This window comes from Plodia interpunctella, chromosome 27 (assembly GCF_027563975.2).
Source record: "Plodia interpunctella isolate USDA-ARS_2022_Savannah chromosome 27, ilPloInte3.2, whole genome shotgun sequence".
NCBI classification, from domain to species: Eukaryota; Metazoa; Arthropoda; class Insecta; order Lepidoptera; family Pyralidae; genus Plodia; species Plodia interpunctella.
This window is the reverse complement of record NC_071320.1, coordinates 1,266,191-1,287,479: the sequence shown is the minus strand read 5'-3', so window position 1 is coordinate 1,287,479 and position 21,289 is coordinate 1,266,191. Positions and strand designations below refer to the sequence as shown.

The 21,289-nt window shown below is 35.1% G+C and overlaps 2 protein-coding genes and 1 long non-coding RNA gene across 7 annotated transcripts in view; 1 reads left to right on the top strand and 2 right to left on the bottom strand.

Annotated features, from left to right (window-relative positions):
* qsm (quasimodo) overlaps positions 1-7,962 on the top strand; it is a 48,479-nt gene extending 40,517 nt beyond the window's left edge. Inside the window, exons 4-10 of the mRNA XM_053765288.1 lie at positions 1,016-1,122; positions 1,812-1,960; positions 2,370-2,450; positions 3,370-3,519; positions 5,034-5,181; positions 6,499-6,634; positions 7,548-7,962. Of these exons, the coding sequence (XP_053621263.1) occupies positions 1,016-1,122; positions 1,812-1,960; positions 2,370-2,450; positions 3,370-3,519; positions 5,034-5,181; positions 6,499-6,634; positions 7,548-7,741 (965 nt within the window). The 3' untranslated portion in view covers positions 7,742-7,962. The remainder of the gene's footprint in view (positions 1-1,015; positions 1,123-1,811; positions 1,961-2,369; positions 2,451-3,369; positions 3,520-5,033; positions 5,182-6,498; positions 6,635-7,547) is intronic.
* Positions 4-4,354, bottom strand: LOC128681422 (uncharacterized). The gene is made up of 2 exons (XR_008406015.1): positions 4,288-4,354; positions 4-575 (listed from the first exon to the last, which is right to left on the bottom strand). It is a non-coding gene; the product is annotated as an uncharacterized LOC128681422 (long non-coding RNA).
* Positions 7,963-9,078: 1,116 nt separating the features above from the next.
* The window catches only part of LOC128681478 (uncharacterized protein), a 34,614-nt gene continuing 22,403 nt past the window's right edge, over positions 9,079-21,289 (bottom strand). For all 5 annotated transcript variants that reach the window (XM_053765401.2, XM_053765403.2, XM_053765404.2 and 2 more), the window contains 10 exons: positions 20,329-20,437; positions 19,497-19,578; positions 19,020-19,113; positions 18,097-18,426; positions 16,689-16,870; positions 15,900-16,139; positions 15,026-15,112; positions 14,347-14,428; positions 13,075-13,165; positions 9,079-12,614 (listed from right to left, as the gene is read on the bottom strand). In XM_053765401.2, the coding sequence (XP_053621376.1) occupies positions 11,583-12,614; positions 13,075-13,165; positions 14,347-14,428; positions 15,026-15,112; positions 15,900-16,139; positions 16,689-16,870; positions 18,097-18,426; positions 19,020-19,113; positions 19,497-19,578; positions 20,329-20,437 (2,329 nt within the window). In that variant the 3' untranslated portion in view covers positions 9,079-11,582. The remainder of the gene's footprint in view (positions 12,615-13,074; positions 13,166-14,346; positions 14,429-15,025; positions 15,113-15,899; positions 16,140-16,688; positions 16,871-18,096; positions 18,427-19,019; positions 19,114-19,496; positions 19,579-20,328; positions 20,438-21,289) is intronic.

Genomic DNA, 21,289 nt, shown 5'->3' with positions numbered 1-21,289 from the left:
CACTTGATACGAAACGACGACGTTTTAATGCCCGCCAAACACTATAGTTGGCCAAAATTTGACGGATTCTGCTTAACATGGTTGGTTTTTCATTGCGGAATATTGTAAAGTTGCTACGCTACAAAAACTTTAATTTCAATCACAAAATAGAATTAACAATAAATACACAGCAAAATTGTATTAATTTAAACTAAAATTTATCTTAAAAATAACTTATACTAAAATATTTATAAATTAAAAATATCTATAAAGAGTTGCTACGTAGGTACTCGCCTGGATAAATTAAACCCAAGTTAAAACTAAATGGTGCGCGCGCGCACTATAATCTCATTTCCTCAGAATGTCGGTGACTTTACAGTTTCCAACAGAAAACAGCGAAAGTGCGCCAATTCGCACAGGCAATTAATTAAAACGGCGATGTATCATTGCAATTAACTTTTAGCCGACTTATAAAAAGGAGGTTATCAGTTTGCGATCTTATTTCTCAAGGGTTTTATAGAACTTTAATTGTCCTATGTCTATCTTCATAATATCCGCACGTTCTCCGCGCGTTCGGGGCTGTGACACCATGAAACCTGAGATCAGCGGAAAAAAATAACATTAGTCTTGTAGATTCGGCTGTAATTTTTTTGTAGGTACTACCTATCTATGTACTATATGTATGTAGGTAACTCATTTCTTTATGTAAAAGCTAATTTAAGCGGAGCCCTTTGATGTGGCAATCGCAGATCAATAAATGAGATTTGCCATTTATATCTACAAGACATGACGCAGGAATTGATGGCTTGCGAAGCAATGCATTGCACGCTTCCGGGGTCAATAAACTAGTGAAGAACTACGGAACCCTACAAACGTATTTTTGTTCATAATAGTACAAACAGCACTATATGTTATAATCCTTGAAGCAAAAAGTGTCTCCTCTCAGCATATTTCGTGATTTTAGCCACGAAGCTGATCTTCCGCGGACGCCAGAAATATAACAAAAACAGTTAAGTATCCTGTACAATGATTTCAGATTACCAGCCGTGCAAGCCGGCAGTAGCTGACGGCGTGGCCACCTTCGTGCTGGATCTACAAGACCATCACCGGTGTGGGGTCACCAGGATCGTCAACCAGATCACTGTGAGTTCCACCCGAGGAAGAATCTCTCCAAGCCCACATACATACTTATGTGGCGTTCCAAGCAAAAGGAGAAACGGAACGGGGCATATTCTAGTTTCCTAGATATTTGAGATTTTTTGTCATTTTGCGGTTATATTTGACTACTTTTTGCCCGCGTAAATTTCCCACGGGAAACAGTTCTTTTTCCGGTATGCAAGGTATGTGTATGCCGTATGACCTTCTCCATACTTCAAACTACATGTATGCAAAATGTGTGAATATTGAATTTTTTTTCCAACGAAGTGTATAATATGAATTGTTTTTTATGCCATAAGATCAACCAATTATTTAACTATGTATTTATATAGTATTTAAGTCGCTGTTGACGGATACGTCGGGAAGGACATGATTTTACATGGATGCCTAACCATCGATAGTTTTACAATCGAAAAAGGCCATACTATCGATATCAGCCTATCGATAGTATCGATAGCATATTTATGTTTCAGGGCAATACTAGCGATAGAATCGATAGTATTCTCGTCATAACAGTTCGATACTACTTACCTATCAATAATTATCGCTACCAATTGCTTTTCCTCAAACTATCGATGGTCAATCGAAACGCAATCAATAGTTGACTATCGATTGACTACAAAAAATATCAATTAATAATACATTATAAATATATAAAATTGTTAATATTTCAGGGCAAAAGAATATTCTACCACAAGATAGCGATCGAGAACACGAATGGGGGGCGGGAGACAGTGACCGCGCGGTGTGTGGTGGCGCACAAGCTAAGGGCGCTCACCAGGAGGGCTGTGGAGCCCTTCCCCTTGGACTTCAACGAACCTGAGTGAGTATATCTCATCTTAACTAATTTATAAATTCAAAAGTAAGTTTGTTACCTCTTCAAGCTCATCTATCTACTCAACCATCACTTTTTAAAATTTTGCATACCTACATGTACTTAGTTTGAAATAATACCGGAAAATTAAAGCGGGCGAAGCCGCGGGCAAACGCTAGTAATTCATCGCTTCATATACACTTCGTTCATACAAGATTAAAATGTGCATAATAAAGAAAGGGCACAGTGCGCTGACAACACTTTTGCCCCCATCTCGTGCCATCACTGCGCGCGGTGGTCGACATCCATTGACCACAAGACATCAAGCTTTTTGGGGTCACCCCTTCTCCCGATTTGTTCCCTAAGTGATTTATCTGACATTTTATGAAAAAAAAAAAAGTATTCATCTTGTTTCCAGTGCCATCAACATCACGAGGTACCAGGAGGGGATGGCTCCGGACCCGGTCATTGGCGCTGTTGTTAAGGAGAATGGAAGACCGTAAGTGAACTGTTATTATTATCTAGATAGATAAAGGTAGAAGAAGATCTTTGTATGTGTGCATAAACATATTTGATGCTATAAACGCACACATACAAAGAAATCATGCAAATGATACAAGAAAAGCGTTAGAAATAATAACAAACATCTAGTCATATTATAAAGAGGTAAGCGCTTGTGAGTTTGTGGCTTTGTGAGTTTGTATGTTTGAGGCGGGTAATCTCCGAAACTACCGAACCGATTTCAAACATTCTTTCACCATTAGAAAGGTACATTATCCAAGATTGTTGATAAATTATTATATTATATTGTTGGTACATTATCATTATTCAAAATTATCACGGAAGCGAAGCCCCGGGTAAAATATTTTTTTAAAATAATTAAAACTATATTAGTTTTAATAAATTAAAACTAATATAGTTTTAATTTATTTTAGTGCTTGGGTTAAAATAATGTGTGTATGTTAATATTATTGGATAGATTTTGTATAGATTATCACTTTCACCATTAGAAAGGTACATTATCCAAGATTGTTGATAAATTATTATATTATATTGTTGGTACATTATCATTATTCAAAATTATCACGGAAGCGAAGCCCCGGGTAAAATATTTTTTTAAAATAATTAAAACTATATTAGTTTTAATAAATTAAAACTAATATAGTTTTAATTTATTTTAGTGCTTGGGTTAAAATAATGTGTGTATGTTAATATTATTGGATAGATTTTGTATAGATTATTTATGTAAAGACGAATATAATTAAGGGGGGGTTTGCTCCCATGGGAAATCGCGCGGTTGGGGTAAAGCTAATAAATAATAATAATAATAATCTAATATATCATAATTAGTACTTTTCAAGTTTTCGCAAAATAAAACAAGAAGAGGATATCTCTCAATTAATTCACAAATCTTCCAGAGTATCAGGCGAGATCTCAGTGAGCCCGGGCACTCCTCTCGCGATGGAGATCTTCCTCAACGAGGAATCTGCCAAGGTGTACGGTCTTCTCGTCAGCTACATGCATGTCACTGACACAGGGAAGCAGCAGGAGACCATCATTCTTAACGGGTAAGTTTGTTGCACTAGTATAGGATATGGGACCCCGGGTTTAACGTTTTTTTGACTGCGAGATCCTCGCAAAACTAATGTCGCCAACGTCTACATGTTGTCTAGCGCCATTAAATAGAAATAAATCTATTCATAACATACTAATATACATCACAGGTAATGAACAAAATGTTAATATTACAAAGGTACCATTAAATATGCTACAAAAGGGTATCACTCAGCTTGTGCCATGACGAAGAGCCATGACGCTGATTTTCAGTGACACCAAACAAGATGGCGCGCTACCATAAAAAGAGTTTGCGAGATAAATCCACGAAACTTACACAATTATATTAACAATGGCAATTACTGACTTTGCTAATCACATATCACCATTCACAGTGAGACACAGCGAACCAATCACATTGCGGTGTGGTTGTCGTCGCGTCACGTGATTGGTTAGCTAGATCTCACTGCGAATCGATTCGATACTGCGTAGTGGAATGCAAACCAGCACTTCGCCCTTAGAAATGTTGGCTGCTACACTATCGCCCAAATCCGAACACGTATGAATGAACATTGCTTAGTTTCTACGAATGCTTTTATTTACCCAATGAAAATACTGCAATGGATGCCGAATCTGCCAAAGTTCAAAGCACTATTCAGCTATAATGTTTAGCCGATTCCATAAATCAATCACTGAATCTATATAATTCAGGGTGAGAAGTAACAAGACAAGAACAATTATATGTAGACTATCATAATATTGCATAATTTTAACATAAATACCTTGTTTGGTTAAAAAGAAAGAAAATCGTTTATGGGTGAATTTCCAGAACGTTTTGTACTCCGCCGCGGGCTGTCATTAGTGTTTTTATAAATTTTACCATAGACTTTTTTGTTTCGTTTATCCATGTGGAAAGGCAAAAGGATCTAACCCCATACAGCCGTCGTCTGTAATTTCTTATTTAGGTACTTAATAATGTTGTATTATAAATTTACCACAGACAGTAATCAATTTAATTACCCTATTTTATAAATAAGTAAAGTACAATGTTTAATTAAAAAAATATATTCTTTATTAAAAAAAAATGTCGGACACTAATGAAACGTTACACGCCGCGTTCAAACGCTCGTGAAATTCACCCTTATTTAGCACAGCGTTAAGTCCTGTGTCTACTTCTAAGAAGAATCTTCTTTAGAAGTAGACACAGGATATAATAGTATTAAATATACTATAACCCCAAATTATGTTCGAGACTTGTGTTATGGGATACTAACTCAACGATATTATATTTTAAAATAAATAAACATGCAACCCGGGCCAGTTAGAAAAATATCATTTTCCATTATGACCCGACCGGGATCGAACCCGGGACCTCTCGGTTCAGAGGCAAGCACTTTACCACTGCGCTACCGAGGTCGTCAACGCTGCAACTTCAAGACTTTTGATTGTTTAAAATAAATTTTAGTTAAAAATAAATTTTAGTTTAATTTTAAAGGATCTAACATTATTACCTGGTTCCCCATTCCAGCTGCTCCGTAGACCCTTACCTGTTCGATAACTTCGTGACAACAGACGGAGATCTGCTATCAGCCAAGTTCAGGGCGTTCAAGTTCCCTGATACCTCTTATGTCCAGTTCAAAGGCACCGTCAGCGTATGTCTGGATAAATGCCAGGGGGTATGTAATAAACTGCTAAATAATTAAAGCGGTGGTGGTGTAATGGTTAAGACGCACGTCTGTGGATCGAAAGGTCTCAGGTTCGTATCCTACTCGTGCCATGTGAGTTTGTATACCAATCTGACTCATATACCTATAGTAGTTTTCATAGACCACCACTTGCTTCCGGTGAAGGAAAACATTGTGAGGAGACGCTGGTGGACGATTTAGTACACTAGTGTGTATGCGACTACATGCCTCTAGATGGCGGTGGGTAGTCGTATGAGTCATGTCAGATGCCTTTAGGCGATTTGAATAAAATCTGACACCAGTGTTAGCAATAACACACTCGATATATGTATAAACTGCTTTCTTATTTTTAATCCTGTTACCAATCTTTAGGTTATATCGTGTGTTGGGCAGGATATGGTCAAAAGGAAGTAACAGATCGGTTAACATCAGACAGGGAGAAGTGGAGGAGACTGACTTGCTGTACTGACCTCACATAAAGTGGGATAAGGGCACGCTGATGATGTTGACCCATCCATTGCGAAAACAATGGCAAACCATTTTTAATAGTGTTTTGAAAGTCGTTATTTAATTCCCCATGAGGAATACGACAATGAAGACGATAAAAACACATCTAGAGCAGAACTAGTAGATATAACAAAAATAAAAAACAAACAAAATCAAAAATAATCAGAATAAGCCTATTTAGCTTTTATACCAGGATAAATCACACAGATTGAGCTAGCCTCAAAGTAAGTTCGAAACTTGTGTTATGGGATACTAACTCAACGATACTATATTTTATAACAAATACATATATAGATAAACATCTAAGACCCGGGCCAATCAGAAAAATATCATTTTCCATCATGACCCGACCGGGGATCGAACCCGGGACCTCTCGGTCCAGTGGCAAGAACTTTACCACTGCGCCACAGAGGTCGTCAATAGCTATATAATACAGCATACAAATGTATTTGTGTGGTTGACAAATAAAAATGTAACTTAATTTAATATAAAATGTTAGTTTTTCTTTAAATATCAAGGAATATTAATAATGTTAACTGGTCTCACGACAGTATTTACAAGCCTAAACCGCGCAGACGGTGCGTTTTCTATTGGAAGCATATGTACAATCTCCGACATGACACCGTCGGTTCCCCGGCGCTGCACCTAGCCTGGCGGGAATATCTTTGTGGCGGTCTAGCATGATAACCTCGCATTCGCTATTCAAGTTTAATTTGTCCATTTTTTGTTTATCCATTGCACCGCCTTCTGTGCCTTACACAAATGGTGTAGACGAAGCTAACACATCATCAATATAAACAGGTGCAATGCACAAACGGTGCGACGGGTTACGGGCGCCGGCGCCGCGCCGTCGCGTCCGGCGCGCTCCGCAACAAGCTGTACGAGGTGTCGCTCACCGCCTTCATCAGGGTCGACGCGGCCGGCGGCCAGCAGGCTGGTGAGTGGTATATACAGGGTTACTGGTATCTAGCGCATAGCCTTCCAAAGGCGCATAAGGTACATAGAGACTAACATCTTTTGTTCTACGACTTGTCCAAAATACAAAGATTTTCCTTTTTTTTTTAGTTTAAATGTCATTTCTATAAAACGTTACCTCTATGTTCGTTTTCGCTACATACCTATAACGCTACTGTACTGTCTCGTGTTACTTGGTTATTACATAGAGTTAAGATGTATAGAATCGCAAATTTGATTGTATTTTTTTTATATTAATAATAAATTACGAATCACGAAAAGTCGTGGAATAAAAGTTGCTCGTTTTGATGAACCTAAGTTTTAGGTTGAGTTGAGGTTTTGCGTTTGATACAAAAAAAAACGTAGTTCAAAATACAAAAGCTAGTAGAATATAGTTCCTTGTATAGTTCTACTAGATTATGCCCGCGGCGAATTTCTCACGGGAACAGTTATATGTACAGTTGTATGTTGGTGTGAAACAGTAGTACGAATAAATGATTTATCTATCTATCTATCTATCTTATATTTCCGGGTTGATAGGTATCCTATGTCCTTCTCCGCATTTTAAACTATGTATGCGAAATTTCAAGAAGATTGTTAGATAAAGCGTGAAGAGATAACAAACAAACTTACATTGCATTTATAATATTGTAAACTGTAAAAACGAATTGTACCTAATGAGGGTTGAATTCAGAAATTGGATTGCATTCGTCCGTTGAGTCCGTGAGTGATATTTTGGACTTCATCATCTCATCATAGCAAATTTCATCGAAATCCATTTAGTAGATTTACTAATAAACATCCTGACACATTAACTTACAAACTTTTGCATTTATAATATTATTGGGACAAAATTTAATTTACTATCGATGTGTATGAAGTTATTTCCTTTTCAGAGGACATCCTAGCACATCTCAAGCATCTAAAGAACTTGAAGATAGGCAACCAAATGCTGGGAGACACAGATGGTACGGCCGCCACAATCAGCGAGTGGTCCCAGGAGAACAAGCTAGTTACACTACCCTCTAGTGCGAATATTTGTCGACTAAGCACCATCCTACTCGTATGCTCACTGATACTATTCAAATAAAACGTATAAAGAAACGATTAGATCTCTTTTTGTTTTTAAATTTTGAATTCCGAACTGTAAGAAATACGTTAGGAATTAGGCCATAGACATGACGTTAGAAATTTATTTTTCGAAGTCGCCTCCGGTATTTTAGCCAGTTCCATGCCAAAAATAAAAATGTAACTTAAATAATATATAGCGACGGACAATCGTTAATTTTTTAGCAAAAGCAGTTTTTTTTTTAAATAAATTTAGTACTTTATAACTATTGTAATTAATTCACCAAACTAATTTTATTTTATTTTGCAGAGAATTACCGATATATTTAATATTAGAAGATGTTTTAAGATAAAAAACAACGATTATTTAATCGGCTAAATTAGAAACCCGACTATCATAATAATATGCTTAGTTTAGTTTTTAAGTAAAAGTGATTTTACTATAATATTAGGATAAATCCTTATTGTATCTTGACTTTGATTAAAGGTTCATAAATTGATAATTACGTATAATATTAATAAATAATTATATTAATCTCATATTTTTTTTTTAAATGGTTAGGTGTTGGATTGGTGGTGGTCGGGTCACATATACATTTTTGAAATAGCTTGATAATTGTATTTTTTTTTTTCGAATATATAGGAATGACAGCTAACTTAATTTTTTATTTTTTTTTCATTTTCTCATTATACTTTAATCCAAGTCAAGATCCAGATAATAGGTTTGATAATTAAGCTTACTAGTCTTATAATAAATAGATTTTAATAATGTTTCTCGGTCTTGTTTTATAGTGCGCGCTTGTAATATTAATTTGTTGTATTTTTTTACATCGCAAATAATGCTTTACTTACATCAATGATTTCACTGTCTTGTTTGTCAGTTTGTACTAGTGTCTGGCTGAATATATATGTTTTATTATGTCAATATCGGTCTTAAAATCTAATTTGTTTTGGTCAATAATTTAGCTAGCTGTAACATTTATCTATAATATAAAACAGCTGATCTCTTAAACAAAAAAAAATATTTTATTTTATAAAGAAAATATTTCTTTTTATAAAAAATAATTCAGTTTCGGTCAGACACTGTGTTTGGTTCATTTTGTACTATTATAATTTTGAACATACACCATTTGTTCATATTTACTTTAAATTAATGCAATTGAAGACTTTCAAACTATAATAACGTACATGTTTGATCGTAATGAAATATGTTTTATAAATTCTAATTAAAAGGACTAAATAGCAATAAAATATAATTACCTTAAATATTTTGTTTTATTTCCACACCAGTGTCCAGGTCACAAAAATATTTCTAAAAGCTGTATAATGTTTTCATTTCAGGAAAATAAAAAAGCAATGGATATTTCAGTCTTTTAATAGAACCGTTATCAATAACTGATTAACTTAACAATAGACACATTGTGTACACAGTGTGTAAGCGTACAGCTTTACAGCTTAACAAAAACCGCTCAAATTAAAGTTGACCAAAATCGTATTTTTTATATACTACTCATATTATGCGAATAATACTTATTTATTACAAAAATAGTTATCAGCAAAGAAAATATAAAATATTTCAAAGGAATGAAAATAATTGAATTTATTATAAAAAAAAAAATCTAAGTTCGTTTTCAAATTTTCTTTGCTGATTTAATATTAAACAAAAACATTAAATGGTAATAGAGAAACAATTCCGTTGCAATACATTTAATACTAAAAAATAAATTTGTACACTACACTAATTTTATCTAATTGGAAAATATTAAAAATAGTTATTGAAAGATTTATTCAACTTAAAATATACATATTTTCATCTATCTCAAGCTCAAATCACGTCACTATAAATTGAATAATAATAAACACTTACAACCTAAAATCAATTATTTACAAAATTATTGCTTTACTAAAGTAGTTTAGTAAAAATCTTTTCAAATGGAAGAAATCAGTACTTTATTACAAGACATCTTCATTGTGCACGCTCAAAATGTGTCATCGCTACTTAAATACGAAATAAGTAGTACAAGTTTTGAGATACAATATAATTAATAAAAACTAGCAAAACTTGCGAAAAATTCGAAACAAAATTAACAATAATAACAAATCGTTTTATTGTAACTAAGTACAATGTTATAATTATTGACACGCCTTAATCATTATACATTTTTTATCAAAACTCACTAAATCATAGATTTGCAAAAATCATAGTAACTAATGTGAAAACTATTATTTTTCAAATCTTCTTTTTGAGTATTTGTTATCAGATTTTACTCAAATCTACTAAAGAAAAGAATTATTCAAATCAACTTAATATTACAAACATAGATATAACAAAGGCTTTTCATTAAATCTGTGTAGAAAAAAAAATGAGACCAGCATCTTATTTGTGGGTGGTCATTTCAAATTTGCATTTGTATTGTTAAACTTTGACTTAAACATCCAATTTAATTGTTTACAGAGCACGAATAAATTAGTTATTTGTTTAAAAATCCTTTAAATATATATATTTGGATGATTTAATAAATTTACAACTGCATATTACGTATGACTTAATGAAACTATATAATTCTGTATTTTAGAATATTAAGACGTATCAATGAGTCATTTAATATTTTTTATCGATTATAGAAATCTATTTTGGTCATTTTATTATAAAAATGTCTAAATTTCCTACTTGGCACAATACGTTACGTTCACAAATATAAATGGAAGGTTTCATGTGCCCTAGTTGGCTAATCATTTTAGGAAACATTACTCGTTTTAGTAAAATTCTTGGACTTTTTCTAAAGATATAATGCATTTATTTATTTAAAAATTTATAGAATACATCAATATCATTTCTCGCTCACAATTCCGTCTGTCAAAACCGTTTTAGTAAAAAATACTAAGAGAGATTTTATTTTGAGTATTACGTTCAAATCACAAGTTGAGAGAAGTTTACACAAATATACATTAATTTAATTTTTAAAAGAGCAACAGCGAAGAACATTATTTAAAAAATGTTCATTAAGTCAACATAACTTAAATGCTGTATTTAACAAAGTCGTGTAACCATATAACATAAGACTTAACTTTGTGCATACTAGGAATGTAATTTGTTATGGGATAGGTGTAGTGTATGCACTACACAAGTAATTTCCGTCTATGTTCCACTGACTCGGAGCTCACATGATTTGGATGCGTTGCTGTGTGCGAACGGTTGTCTGGATGTCTAGTGATTACGGTGGAACATCAGCAAGTCCAGCTGTCTTATACCGTTACATGCGGGTGAGGGGCACGAACCATTGTCTTTAACATAAAATATAACATGAATATTTTGAAACAGATAAACCAATAAGTCGTTAAATGCAATTCGACTACATAATAATTCTATAAAATTTGTTTCATTTATTTTTATTTTTTTTATTTCATTTATTTAAATCCAACCAAATTATATCGACTATAGAAATATAGTTTCACTTAACTTAGAACTAATTTAAATGAGAGTATTCAAGTCACTAAATTCTTCTACAATTTAGACTGTTCAAGTTCATTCCTTACATTATTATAAAGAACACATGTATACAATTCTCCCATTTCTAAACCCTTGGTTAATTTTATCCGAAATGTCCCCCTAATCAGGCTATACATTCATGTAAACCGCATCATTTATGGTACCTAACGTATTTAACTTTTGTACACAGCTACTTTCTCGAACATTTGCCACTACATTCATCATTACAGAAGAATCAATGCAAAATTTCTTGTCGAAAATTTCAGTGCACTAGCACCAAAGACAAGCTTTCAAAATTTAACTACAGATACATCTGTGAAATTCTTCATAACATTAGTTTAATAGATTAAATTTCGCAAAAATAGTCGAAATTCTAATCTGTAACTTGTTTTTCTGAGCCACTCTGCCACCCAGAGTCCATAGTGTTAGTGTCACTATAACAATGATGGTGATTTGACTTCAATATCTCCTCTTTTTCTTCCCTTACTGGCTCGTATTGTGAGTCAGGGCCTAAGCATTTGGAAGACTCGGGTTCATTAGAATACACTTGATCTTTGCCATCATCGTCTGAGAGCAAAGATTCTTCAGTGTTTGGAGAAAGTGGGGAATGATTAGGAGGGGGCGGGACGAAAAATTCAGGTTTGCTAGAGTCAGAACTAGACTGCCTAGGATGTTCTTTAGGCAAGTTCTTAGGACTAGATCTAGGCAAACGCAAAGGGCTGATGTGAGCTCGCATTTTCGGACTACCCTCAATTCTCATGCTTGAATTCAAATCGGACATTCTTCTGTCTTCCATCCTGTCACTGATTCTGGATTCATTAATTCGCTCACTAACTCTCGTTTCGTTCAAACGGTCGCTGATTCTCGAATCGTTCATCCTGTCTATTCTCGAGTCGTTCATACGATCGCTGATTCTAGAATCATTCATTCTATTAATCCTCGATTCATTCAAGCGTTCTATTCTTGACTCGTTCAATCTGTCTCTTGAATCGCCCATGCGTTCACTCAACCGAGTTTCATTCATCCTATCACTGATTCTGGAATCCATCCTGGAATCATTCAATCTATCTCTGGACTCGTTCAATCTATCTCTGGAATCATTCCTTTCATTAAAAATCCGTTCATTGATCCTATCACAGTTCATTCTATCACTCATTCTCATGGAATTATTAAGTTGTTCAAGTAGTTGTTGTTGTTCGTTCATTCTTAAATGTTCTTGTCTCATTTTCTCCTTATTGTTTATGTGTTTTTCCTGTCTCGGGCGTCGTTTGGAGCCCACTTGAGGCTGGGGTCGTTGTTGGCGTGTTAAGGTGAATGACCCCGTGTCTGATTCTGAAGTAGATTCCGGATGGTTCTCGATGGTTCCAACGAGTGCTGACACATTGGCGTTCATGCAGCAATCGGCCTGAAGAAAAAATATAATGAATTATAGTATTTTTACAATTTAACTTGCAATGTACGAGTGTAAATATAGGTTTGTTGTGTGGGTCATATTTATAAACAATAGTGGATGAAATCTTACAATTCAATTTCTTCAACCTATTGTGCTGAAATGTTGAATACACGTTTAGTTTTTGCATAACATTGATAATAGAAACTTCATGGTTTTTAGGTGCATAAAAATTGTAACCACTTTTATTTTAGTAAAGAGAAAAAGATAATAATTTAAAAAAAAATATGTCTGGATAACAATGCATTAATACAATATTGATATGCGTGACTTGATGGTGCACACAGGATCAATTTCTCATGTATTAACATGTGCGGTCATGACACGTGGCATTAAAAAAGAAACTCATGAACGATTTTCGCGAAGATGAGAATTACATAGAAGAAGTAATTTTAGAAGTAATTTCCGATGTTACCTTGACAGAAACATTGCAGCAGCTGGACACGTCAGCGAAATACACCTCTGATTCAGCATTCACGTTTCTATGGCAATCTTGCATGGATGCCCTGGGATTGAAACCATAATATAGGTATAAATAATAATAATAATAATATTATGACAAATCACACAGATTGAGCTAGGCTCAAAGTAAGTTCGGGACTTGTATTATGGGATACTAACTCAACGATATCATATTTTATAACAAATACATATATAGATAAACATCCAAGACCCGAGTCAATCAGAAAAAGATCATTTTCCATCATGACCCGACCGGGGATCGAACGCGAGACCTGTCGGTTCAGGGGCAAGCACTTTACCACTACGCCGCCGTGGTTGTCAAATAATGTCTACATCACTTTACGAATCAATATATAAATAATAAATCAACTTAAGAATCAGATTCTTATCTATGTTTTTCATTATGTACTGTTCCCTGTCATAGATTTCAACTCAATATGCGACACGACCTTTGCCCTATCTTTTGTTTCATCTATGAATTTATAGCTTTCTTTTTCTTCTTGTAGCTTAAATTTTTCCTTAGATAATATAGTCCGTCGTTGTCTTCATAAATCATAAATAAATCATAAATCATTTATTTGCTTACAGTACATTTTAGGCATTATTGGTTATTATAAGGATCTTGTATGTCACCTCAAACTAAGGCATGCAAATATTAATAGAATACATTAAAATTAAATATCAAAATTACTTTACATCACAAATTCAATATTAATTTAATACACTGACACTGTAGTTCAATTTATATAACATTCAATTGTCATGTATCATAATCGCATTCAAACTTTATAATAAGAAAATTTAAAAAAAAAAGTTGGCCAACACACCGGAGACAATGAAACTCAATAATAACTTTTAGAATTTGTATTCAAGCAATCATGATATATTGAAAAAAAATGCGTAATATGCGCGCCAAATTTGAGAAGAGAATTTTAAAAAATGACGTGACGTTGACAGTTTGACATTTGAGGAAATTAAAAAGTTAGCTAGGCGATTATGGCCTAAACATATATATATAAGGTGGCCAATCCTCTTGTTAGTTTAAATGGATTTGTTATACATATCAGTAGTTATATAATTTATTTAGATATAGCTTTTGGTTAAATCGAAAGATTTAAGTAAGTAGAAAGATAAAAAATATAGACCTACTTTCATAGAAATGTATTATTTTATGAAAAAAAAAAGGTTACGAATGTATGCTTAATGCGAGATCAAGCATTCTTACCTCATAGGTGAATGTTTGTCGTTCTGGAATCCAAGGTTCTCCTTGCCTTGCTTAGGGCACGAGTCGGTACTTTGATCTGAAACTACGTAAACAGAAACATATGCAAGGTGTTACATAATACCTCTTTAAACGTATACGAAGTGGCCAGAAACCGTACCTAGGGTAGTAGATCCTTTATCAACTAATATAAAAGAATAGAACTGTTTAGATTTTTTTAAAATCATTATTTCAAGACTTCTAAAAAGTTTCTCGTAAGGAGATTTACGTATTCGTAATAGTCGACGCGACAGACTACTTTTTGAAGCCCCGACGCAAAAAGAGGGGTGTTATAAGTTTGACCACTAAGTGTGTCTGCCTGTCTGTCTGTCTGTCTATGTACGAGGCACCGTAGCTCATCAACGTGTGAACCGATTTGCCGATGTGTTTTTTTTAATTATTTGATAGCTATAATTAGCTATCAAATAATTAAAAAAAACACATCGGCGGTGGTTCTTAGATATGTTTGATCGAAATCGGTTCAGCCGTTCGAAAGTTGTAGCCAAATGAATATTGAAAGTCGGGAGTTTTTTTTTAATTTGTCTAAAATTCGGCAAGATCAAAACGAGAGAAGGCAAATCGGTTCACACGTTCATGAGCTACGGTGCCACGTACAAATAAACTTGTATGAAAATTGTCTTACCTTTACTAGCGCTCTTCTGATGCAAGCACTCAATAGTGACACTGTCTTCGGGCCTGCAGTCCCTGTGGAGGTTACCGGCGCTCATACCTTTGAACAAGAATTTATCAACAATTAAACCTGTTATAACTTTGAAACTCTGTAATACTTTAGTGCCTACGTAAGGGCTTAGGACGCGGAAAGGATAAAAGTTATTTTTGTTTTTGAATTTTTGCGACTAACCTATGTTTTATGGAAGCGAAACAAACTTTAAAGGACAACATATAACTAAATTATATCGCAATTTAACGTTTATAACCGTACTAACGTTCCCATAATAGGATAGCACTTTATTTTATATTTCCTAAGTAACAAGGACTCTAAACAAAATCTGTTTTCCTTTAAAAATCGTTACAAAGATACTTTAATATTTAAAATAGGAGTAAACTTAAAAAGAAATCATACAAGAAAATACATTTTACTTTGAAATATTAGAAACTAACTGCGCCCCGGGGCTTCGTTCCAGTAGGAATTTCGGGATAAAAAGTACCCTATGTGTTCTTCCAGGTTATATTCTACCCGTGCGCCAAATTTCATAACAATCCGTGAAGTACATTTTGAGTGAAAGAGAAACAAATATACACACATACATCCTCACAAACTTTCTCATTTATTATATTAGTAGGATGTTTAAATTAGTTGTGTTTTGAATTAGTTCATCATTCACATCAAAACGGAGCATTGCATTGCGACGATGTTTGGTGTACATAGTTGGAGATTTGGTGTGTGACATACGACTACTTTTTACCGCGAGTAGAGCCGCGGGGAATAGCCTATAACAATGTAAAGTATTGTAAAAAATATTTATTTATAATAAAAAGTTAATATGTTCACTTACCTAAAGACCTCTGACACCCCCTCGATGTATATGGCACCAAATGGCCCCGCAGAGTATTAAACCTGCCCTCCGGTAGATGTCCTAATTCCTGCAATCTTGCTATCTCGCTCTCGGGGTACATCTGTAGCGCCATTTCTGGATTCAATCGAGCCAGTTCTGGATTCAATCGAGCCAGTTCTGGATTCAATCGGGCCAGTTCTGGATTCAAACGGGCCAATTCTGGATTTAAACGCACTAGTTCTGTAATGGAAATATTTTTCTCATTAATAATAATCTATGCAATTAATAATATAATCAATGTAACACAGACAAAACGAAGGTCATGTACAAATTCATTTATTAAAAATACAAATAATAAAACAAAATAAAACATAAATAATTGCAAAGTCAATCAAAAATGCCACCCCGAATTGTACCCGGTTCAAAAGTACCCATAACGCTAGCTGCGTTTCCTCGTTGGATAGCAATTGATAGCCTTTGAACCAAGTACCATCCGGAGCGGTAGACATATCCACGACATGTTGCATGATCGCTTTGTAAATGTATGATTTATCAAACTTTACATTTACGCAATGATATATATCTAATAACTAATTTTTATCCGCGGCTTCGCCCGCGTCAATTTTCCGGAATGAAAGGCCCTATGTTCTTCTCCATACTTCAAACTACATGTATGTAAAATTTCAAGAAGATCGGTTGAGTAGATAGCGCGACATAAGGTAACAAATAAACATACTTTCGCATTTATAATATTAGTTAGGATTCATGCAACAATAAATAAATAATTACCTGGATTAATTCTCGCCAAATCCGGATTCAACCTCAAGTCGGCCATAGGCATACCCATCATGTATGAGTTACGACATGTGTGAGGCTGTATGTTTGTATGTTCGTGCATGGAGCTCCGGTGGTCGAGGTGGTGGTGGTGGAGTAGGGTCGCGGTGGCCGGGTCGGGGTGGTGAAGGTGATGTCTGGAAAAAAAGTAATTAAATAATAAAAAAAAATGAAAACTTTTCAATCTTAATAAACTTACATTATTTATAAACAGCAATTTGTCGTATGGTGTTATCGATACATAAGTCGTTCCCTGCATTAATTTATACTGTGGACTGGCGGCAATGCGTATGCTTTTACTATACTGGGACACGCGCAAATAACGCGCCTTATTTGGTAATGATCGCGGTCCTCGATCGTGATTGGCGCTCGCAGTCGCTATAGTCCGTTGATAGCATCACGCGTTCCCGCTTCCCGCGCCCGCTCTCAAGTCAGTCTGTGTCGTCGTTCGTCTTGTGACAGTCGTGTGTGCTAAGATAAATGTTCCGTGATTGTAAAGTGTTAAGGCTCCTCATTGTACGATAATAAACGCTGTTGTACCTATCTAAGTCCACAAATCTTTCATTTCTAACATATGGTACATAAAAAAAAACGTATGATTCTCAAAAGTTTTTTAACGTTATTGCTATATAACAATATAATACCATTTGAGATTTCACAGCGGAATCAAAATAGGGTACTTTTCATTTGAACTAGATTTATGAAATTTAGTACTTAAGAACATCACATGTATAAATTAGAAAATGGTAAATATACTTATATTTTAATTTTGTCTACTTTTAATGTATAATTATATTAATATTATTCAATTTATTTATTTGTAATGTAACTTTCTTTTTTTTTTTGTTTGATTCACAATTAATGTTGCGCCGCAAAACTGTGTCGGCCATTTTGTGTCGTCATTTCAATTTATGTTTTAAATTTAATGTTTTTTTTTTAAATATAGGTACATGTTCCTTAGGTAATAGGTTGAATGGAAGAGATCGCTTTAGCGATAAGTACGCCTTTGTGGCTTTTATTTTATTTTTGTATGGTTCTTTTTTGTAAACTTCGATTTTGGTGCAATAAAATAAGAATATTGTATTCCACTTTTCAAGTTTTCGTATATAAGTGTAAGATTGTTGTGCTAATTGTGTGGTACCAAATAAATAGCTTTTCTTTCTTTCTTTCTAAATCAAAATAAGCCAATTCTACGGAACCCTCAAATTCAAATCATTTAAGATTCAGAAATTAGACCTTGCACTTTTTCACGTAAATTTTTATATGAAATAATAATTTCTCACAAGCTACAAACTAGCCACTGACGCCAGAGAGGCAGCCGTTTCAAGTAAACATTTAAAAAACAATATAAATGTTAACCGACCTGCTTCCACTTCTTCCTTGAGGACTGTAAGGCGGTGGCGGTCCCCACACACCGGTCTGAGCGTCAAAACTCCCACTCGCCTCCCCAAAGCCTTCTTGATACTGAAACCCTTGCGCGTGTGCAAAATCCCCCTGACTTTGAACAAAATTCCCCTGGCTTTGAACGAAATTCGGCTGGTTTTGGACGAAATTCGGCTGGGTTTGAACGAAATTCGGCTGGTTTTGAACGAAGTTTGCTTGTTGGGTGCGCGGGTACCGGTTGAAGCCGCCCGGGCGCTCGCCGTCGCAGAAACCGTACGCGCTGTCCGCGGGCTGCGCCGCGCCGCGCGACCTGACACATTATGTTTTTCTATTGTTAATATAACAAATAAAGTTATATGTGCATTCCCATGATTTAATACAGTATGACGACGTCGATGGCGCAGTGGTAAGGCTCTTGCCACTGAACCGAGAGGTCCCAGGTTCGATCCCCGGTCGGGCCATGATGGAAAATGATCTTTTCCTGATTGGCCCGGGTCTTGGATGTTTATCTATATATGTATTTGTTATAAAATATAGTATCGTTGAGTTAGTATCCCGTAACACAAGTCTCGAACTTACTTTGGGGCTAGCTCAATCTGTGTGATTTGTCCTAATATATTTATTTATTTATTTATTTATTTATTTATTTAATATAATATTTTTTAACTTTCGCGTTGCACAATTATAGTGTTATACACTAAACAACAGGACAGACGACGTCGCCGTAGCTTGCTGAGTCAGTCGCCCATAGTGACCACGGACCTTTGTAACAAGGTCCGAAGACTACTAAACAGATACATCAGACTAAACAAACTCACGTGACACGAGTAGGATTCGAACCTGGGACTTTTCGGGGCATCATTACCACCGCTAGAAATGAAAGTGTAGTATAAAGATACACACGTCTGACTGTTGCTCCGAGGCCACGGGAACCAGCTCCAGGCAGACGACTTCCGACCCGTGCCAGGGTTCGGGGAGTACAGGTTGCCGACGCGACCTGCAATGTTGTGGTATTTTAAAATTAAATAAATAAATAAAATAAATAAATAATCATACCGACAGTTCGTAAGTTATCGCGTACAAACATACATGATGAACCTCGGTGGCGCGGTGGTAAAGTGCTTGCCACTGAACCGAGAGGTCCCGGGTTCGATCCCCGGTCGGATCATGATGGAAAATGATCTTTTTCTGATTGGCCCGGGTCTTGGATGTTTATCTATATATGTACTTGAACTTACTTTGGGGCTAGCTCAATCTGTGTGATTTGTCCGTATATATTTATTTATTTATTAGATTTCATAACAATCCGTCCAGTAGATTTTTTGTGAAAGAGTGACTCGATCTGTGTAATTTGTCCTAATATATTTAATTTATTTATACCTGGTGCCCAGAATCTGTGCTGCAGACTGATGTCCCAGGAAGGTTGTGATGGGTGGCACTGCGCACAACAACTGCAGTTGCTCTGAAAATTAACACATTAAAATACATTAAAGAAAAGATTCGAGGATAGTTGCATCGGTAAAAAAATAGATAAAATTAATATTCTTTTATCTATGTGTAAGGCCGCGAAGCCTTCAGGATATGGATTGCTCCTATTTTAGGGCGGAACCACATGGCAAAATTTTTCGGGAGAAAATGTTTTTCACTAATTTCTAGTGTGTTGATTGCTAAAACTGGTGTCAGATTTGTCGAATCGCCTAAAGGCATGTGACATGACTTTGATAGCATCTATAGTTGGCAAGTATTCGCATACACACTAGTGAACTTAAACACAGTCAACCAGTATGCAGTCTTCCTCACGATGTTTTCTTTCCAGCTTCACCGGAAGCAAATTATGGTGGTCGATGAAAACTACTATACATGAGTCAGATTGGTATACAAACTCGTGTGGCACGAGTGTGATTCGAAATCGGGAAATTTCGTTCAACTGCAGAAAAGTCTTAACCAAAGTCTCAAGCGCAACTTCATATTTCACGAATTTTCATTAATCAAATGTCATGTCTGAGAAAGTAGAACACTGAGTGAGAATTTTATTTATTAATTTATTTATTGTTATTTAAATACACAACAAGTTTTTAGTTAATGGAAGAAAAAAATCCTTAGGAAAAAAAAAATATTCTGCTTTTATTTTTAATACAAACAAGTCGACTCACATTCGTCATTGTCGCAACGCCGTGAACAATTAATTAAGAGTGAAAAGTGAGAGAAGCACCTGTTCTGGTCTTCCTATCTGCTGGGCCTGGCCTGGAGGCGGCCGACGGTGGTACAGGGACCTGCAACGCAGCTCCAGCTGTTCCCAGTACATCTTCTTGCGTTCGTGACTGAAAACATGATGAATCATTTTTAACTGACGAATTTCATTTCTTAAATGGAATCGAAGTAAAATTTCAGTTATTCTTTTACCGCGTATTCTAAGACTGGTAAAATTTATTTCTTACTATGATTCAAATTTGTATTTATTGTCATCTTTAGTTCAATTCTCCGTTTCCCGCTACGATTTCCACTAAGTGTGTCATACCGAAACGAGCGAGCGAGATCTACAATTCTACTTGGGCCAAAAATACATTTTTTGTATGTATGTATGTTTGTAACGCGATAACTTTCGAACCGTTGGTGTGACTATAATGAAATTTAAAAGGTATGTAGGATATCTGTCAATAGAATTTTTAAGTTCGTAAAATCGGTTAAGTAGTTTTTTTTAATATTCACAATTTTGTTAAAAAACATTGTGTTCGCGGCAAACAACTAGACATTAATTTATTACCTACGAGCTTCGCTGCGCGGCTTCGCTACCCTATGTGTTATTCCAGGTAATATTCTACCAGTGTACCAAATTTAATAACGATCCGTCCATTAGATTTTGCGTGAATGAGTAACATACATACATCATACATACACACATCCTCACAAACTTTCGCATTTATAATGCTAGCCGCGAACACAATACGTTTTTGACGAGTTTTTACAAAATTGTGAATATTTCAAAAACAACATCCCGTCCCGTCTTTGCTCGGTTATATACTTTTAGGTGTATGTTCCCTTCCTCAAGAATATATTGGTGAAAACCGTACAAAAACTGGTCCGGTAGTTTTGAAGTTATCGCGTACTGACAGGTATAGGAGAATTATTTTTTATTACATGCAAGAATGTCGTAAACTGACAATAAGAGAATA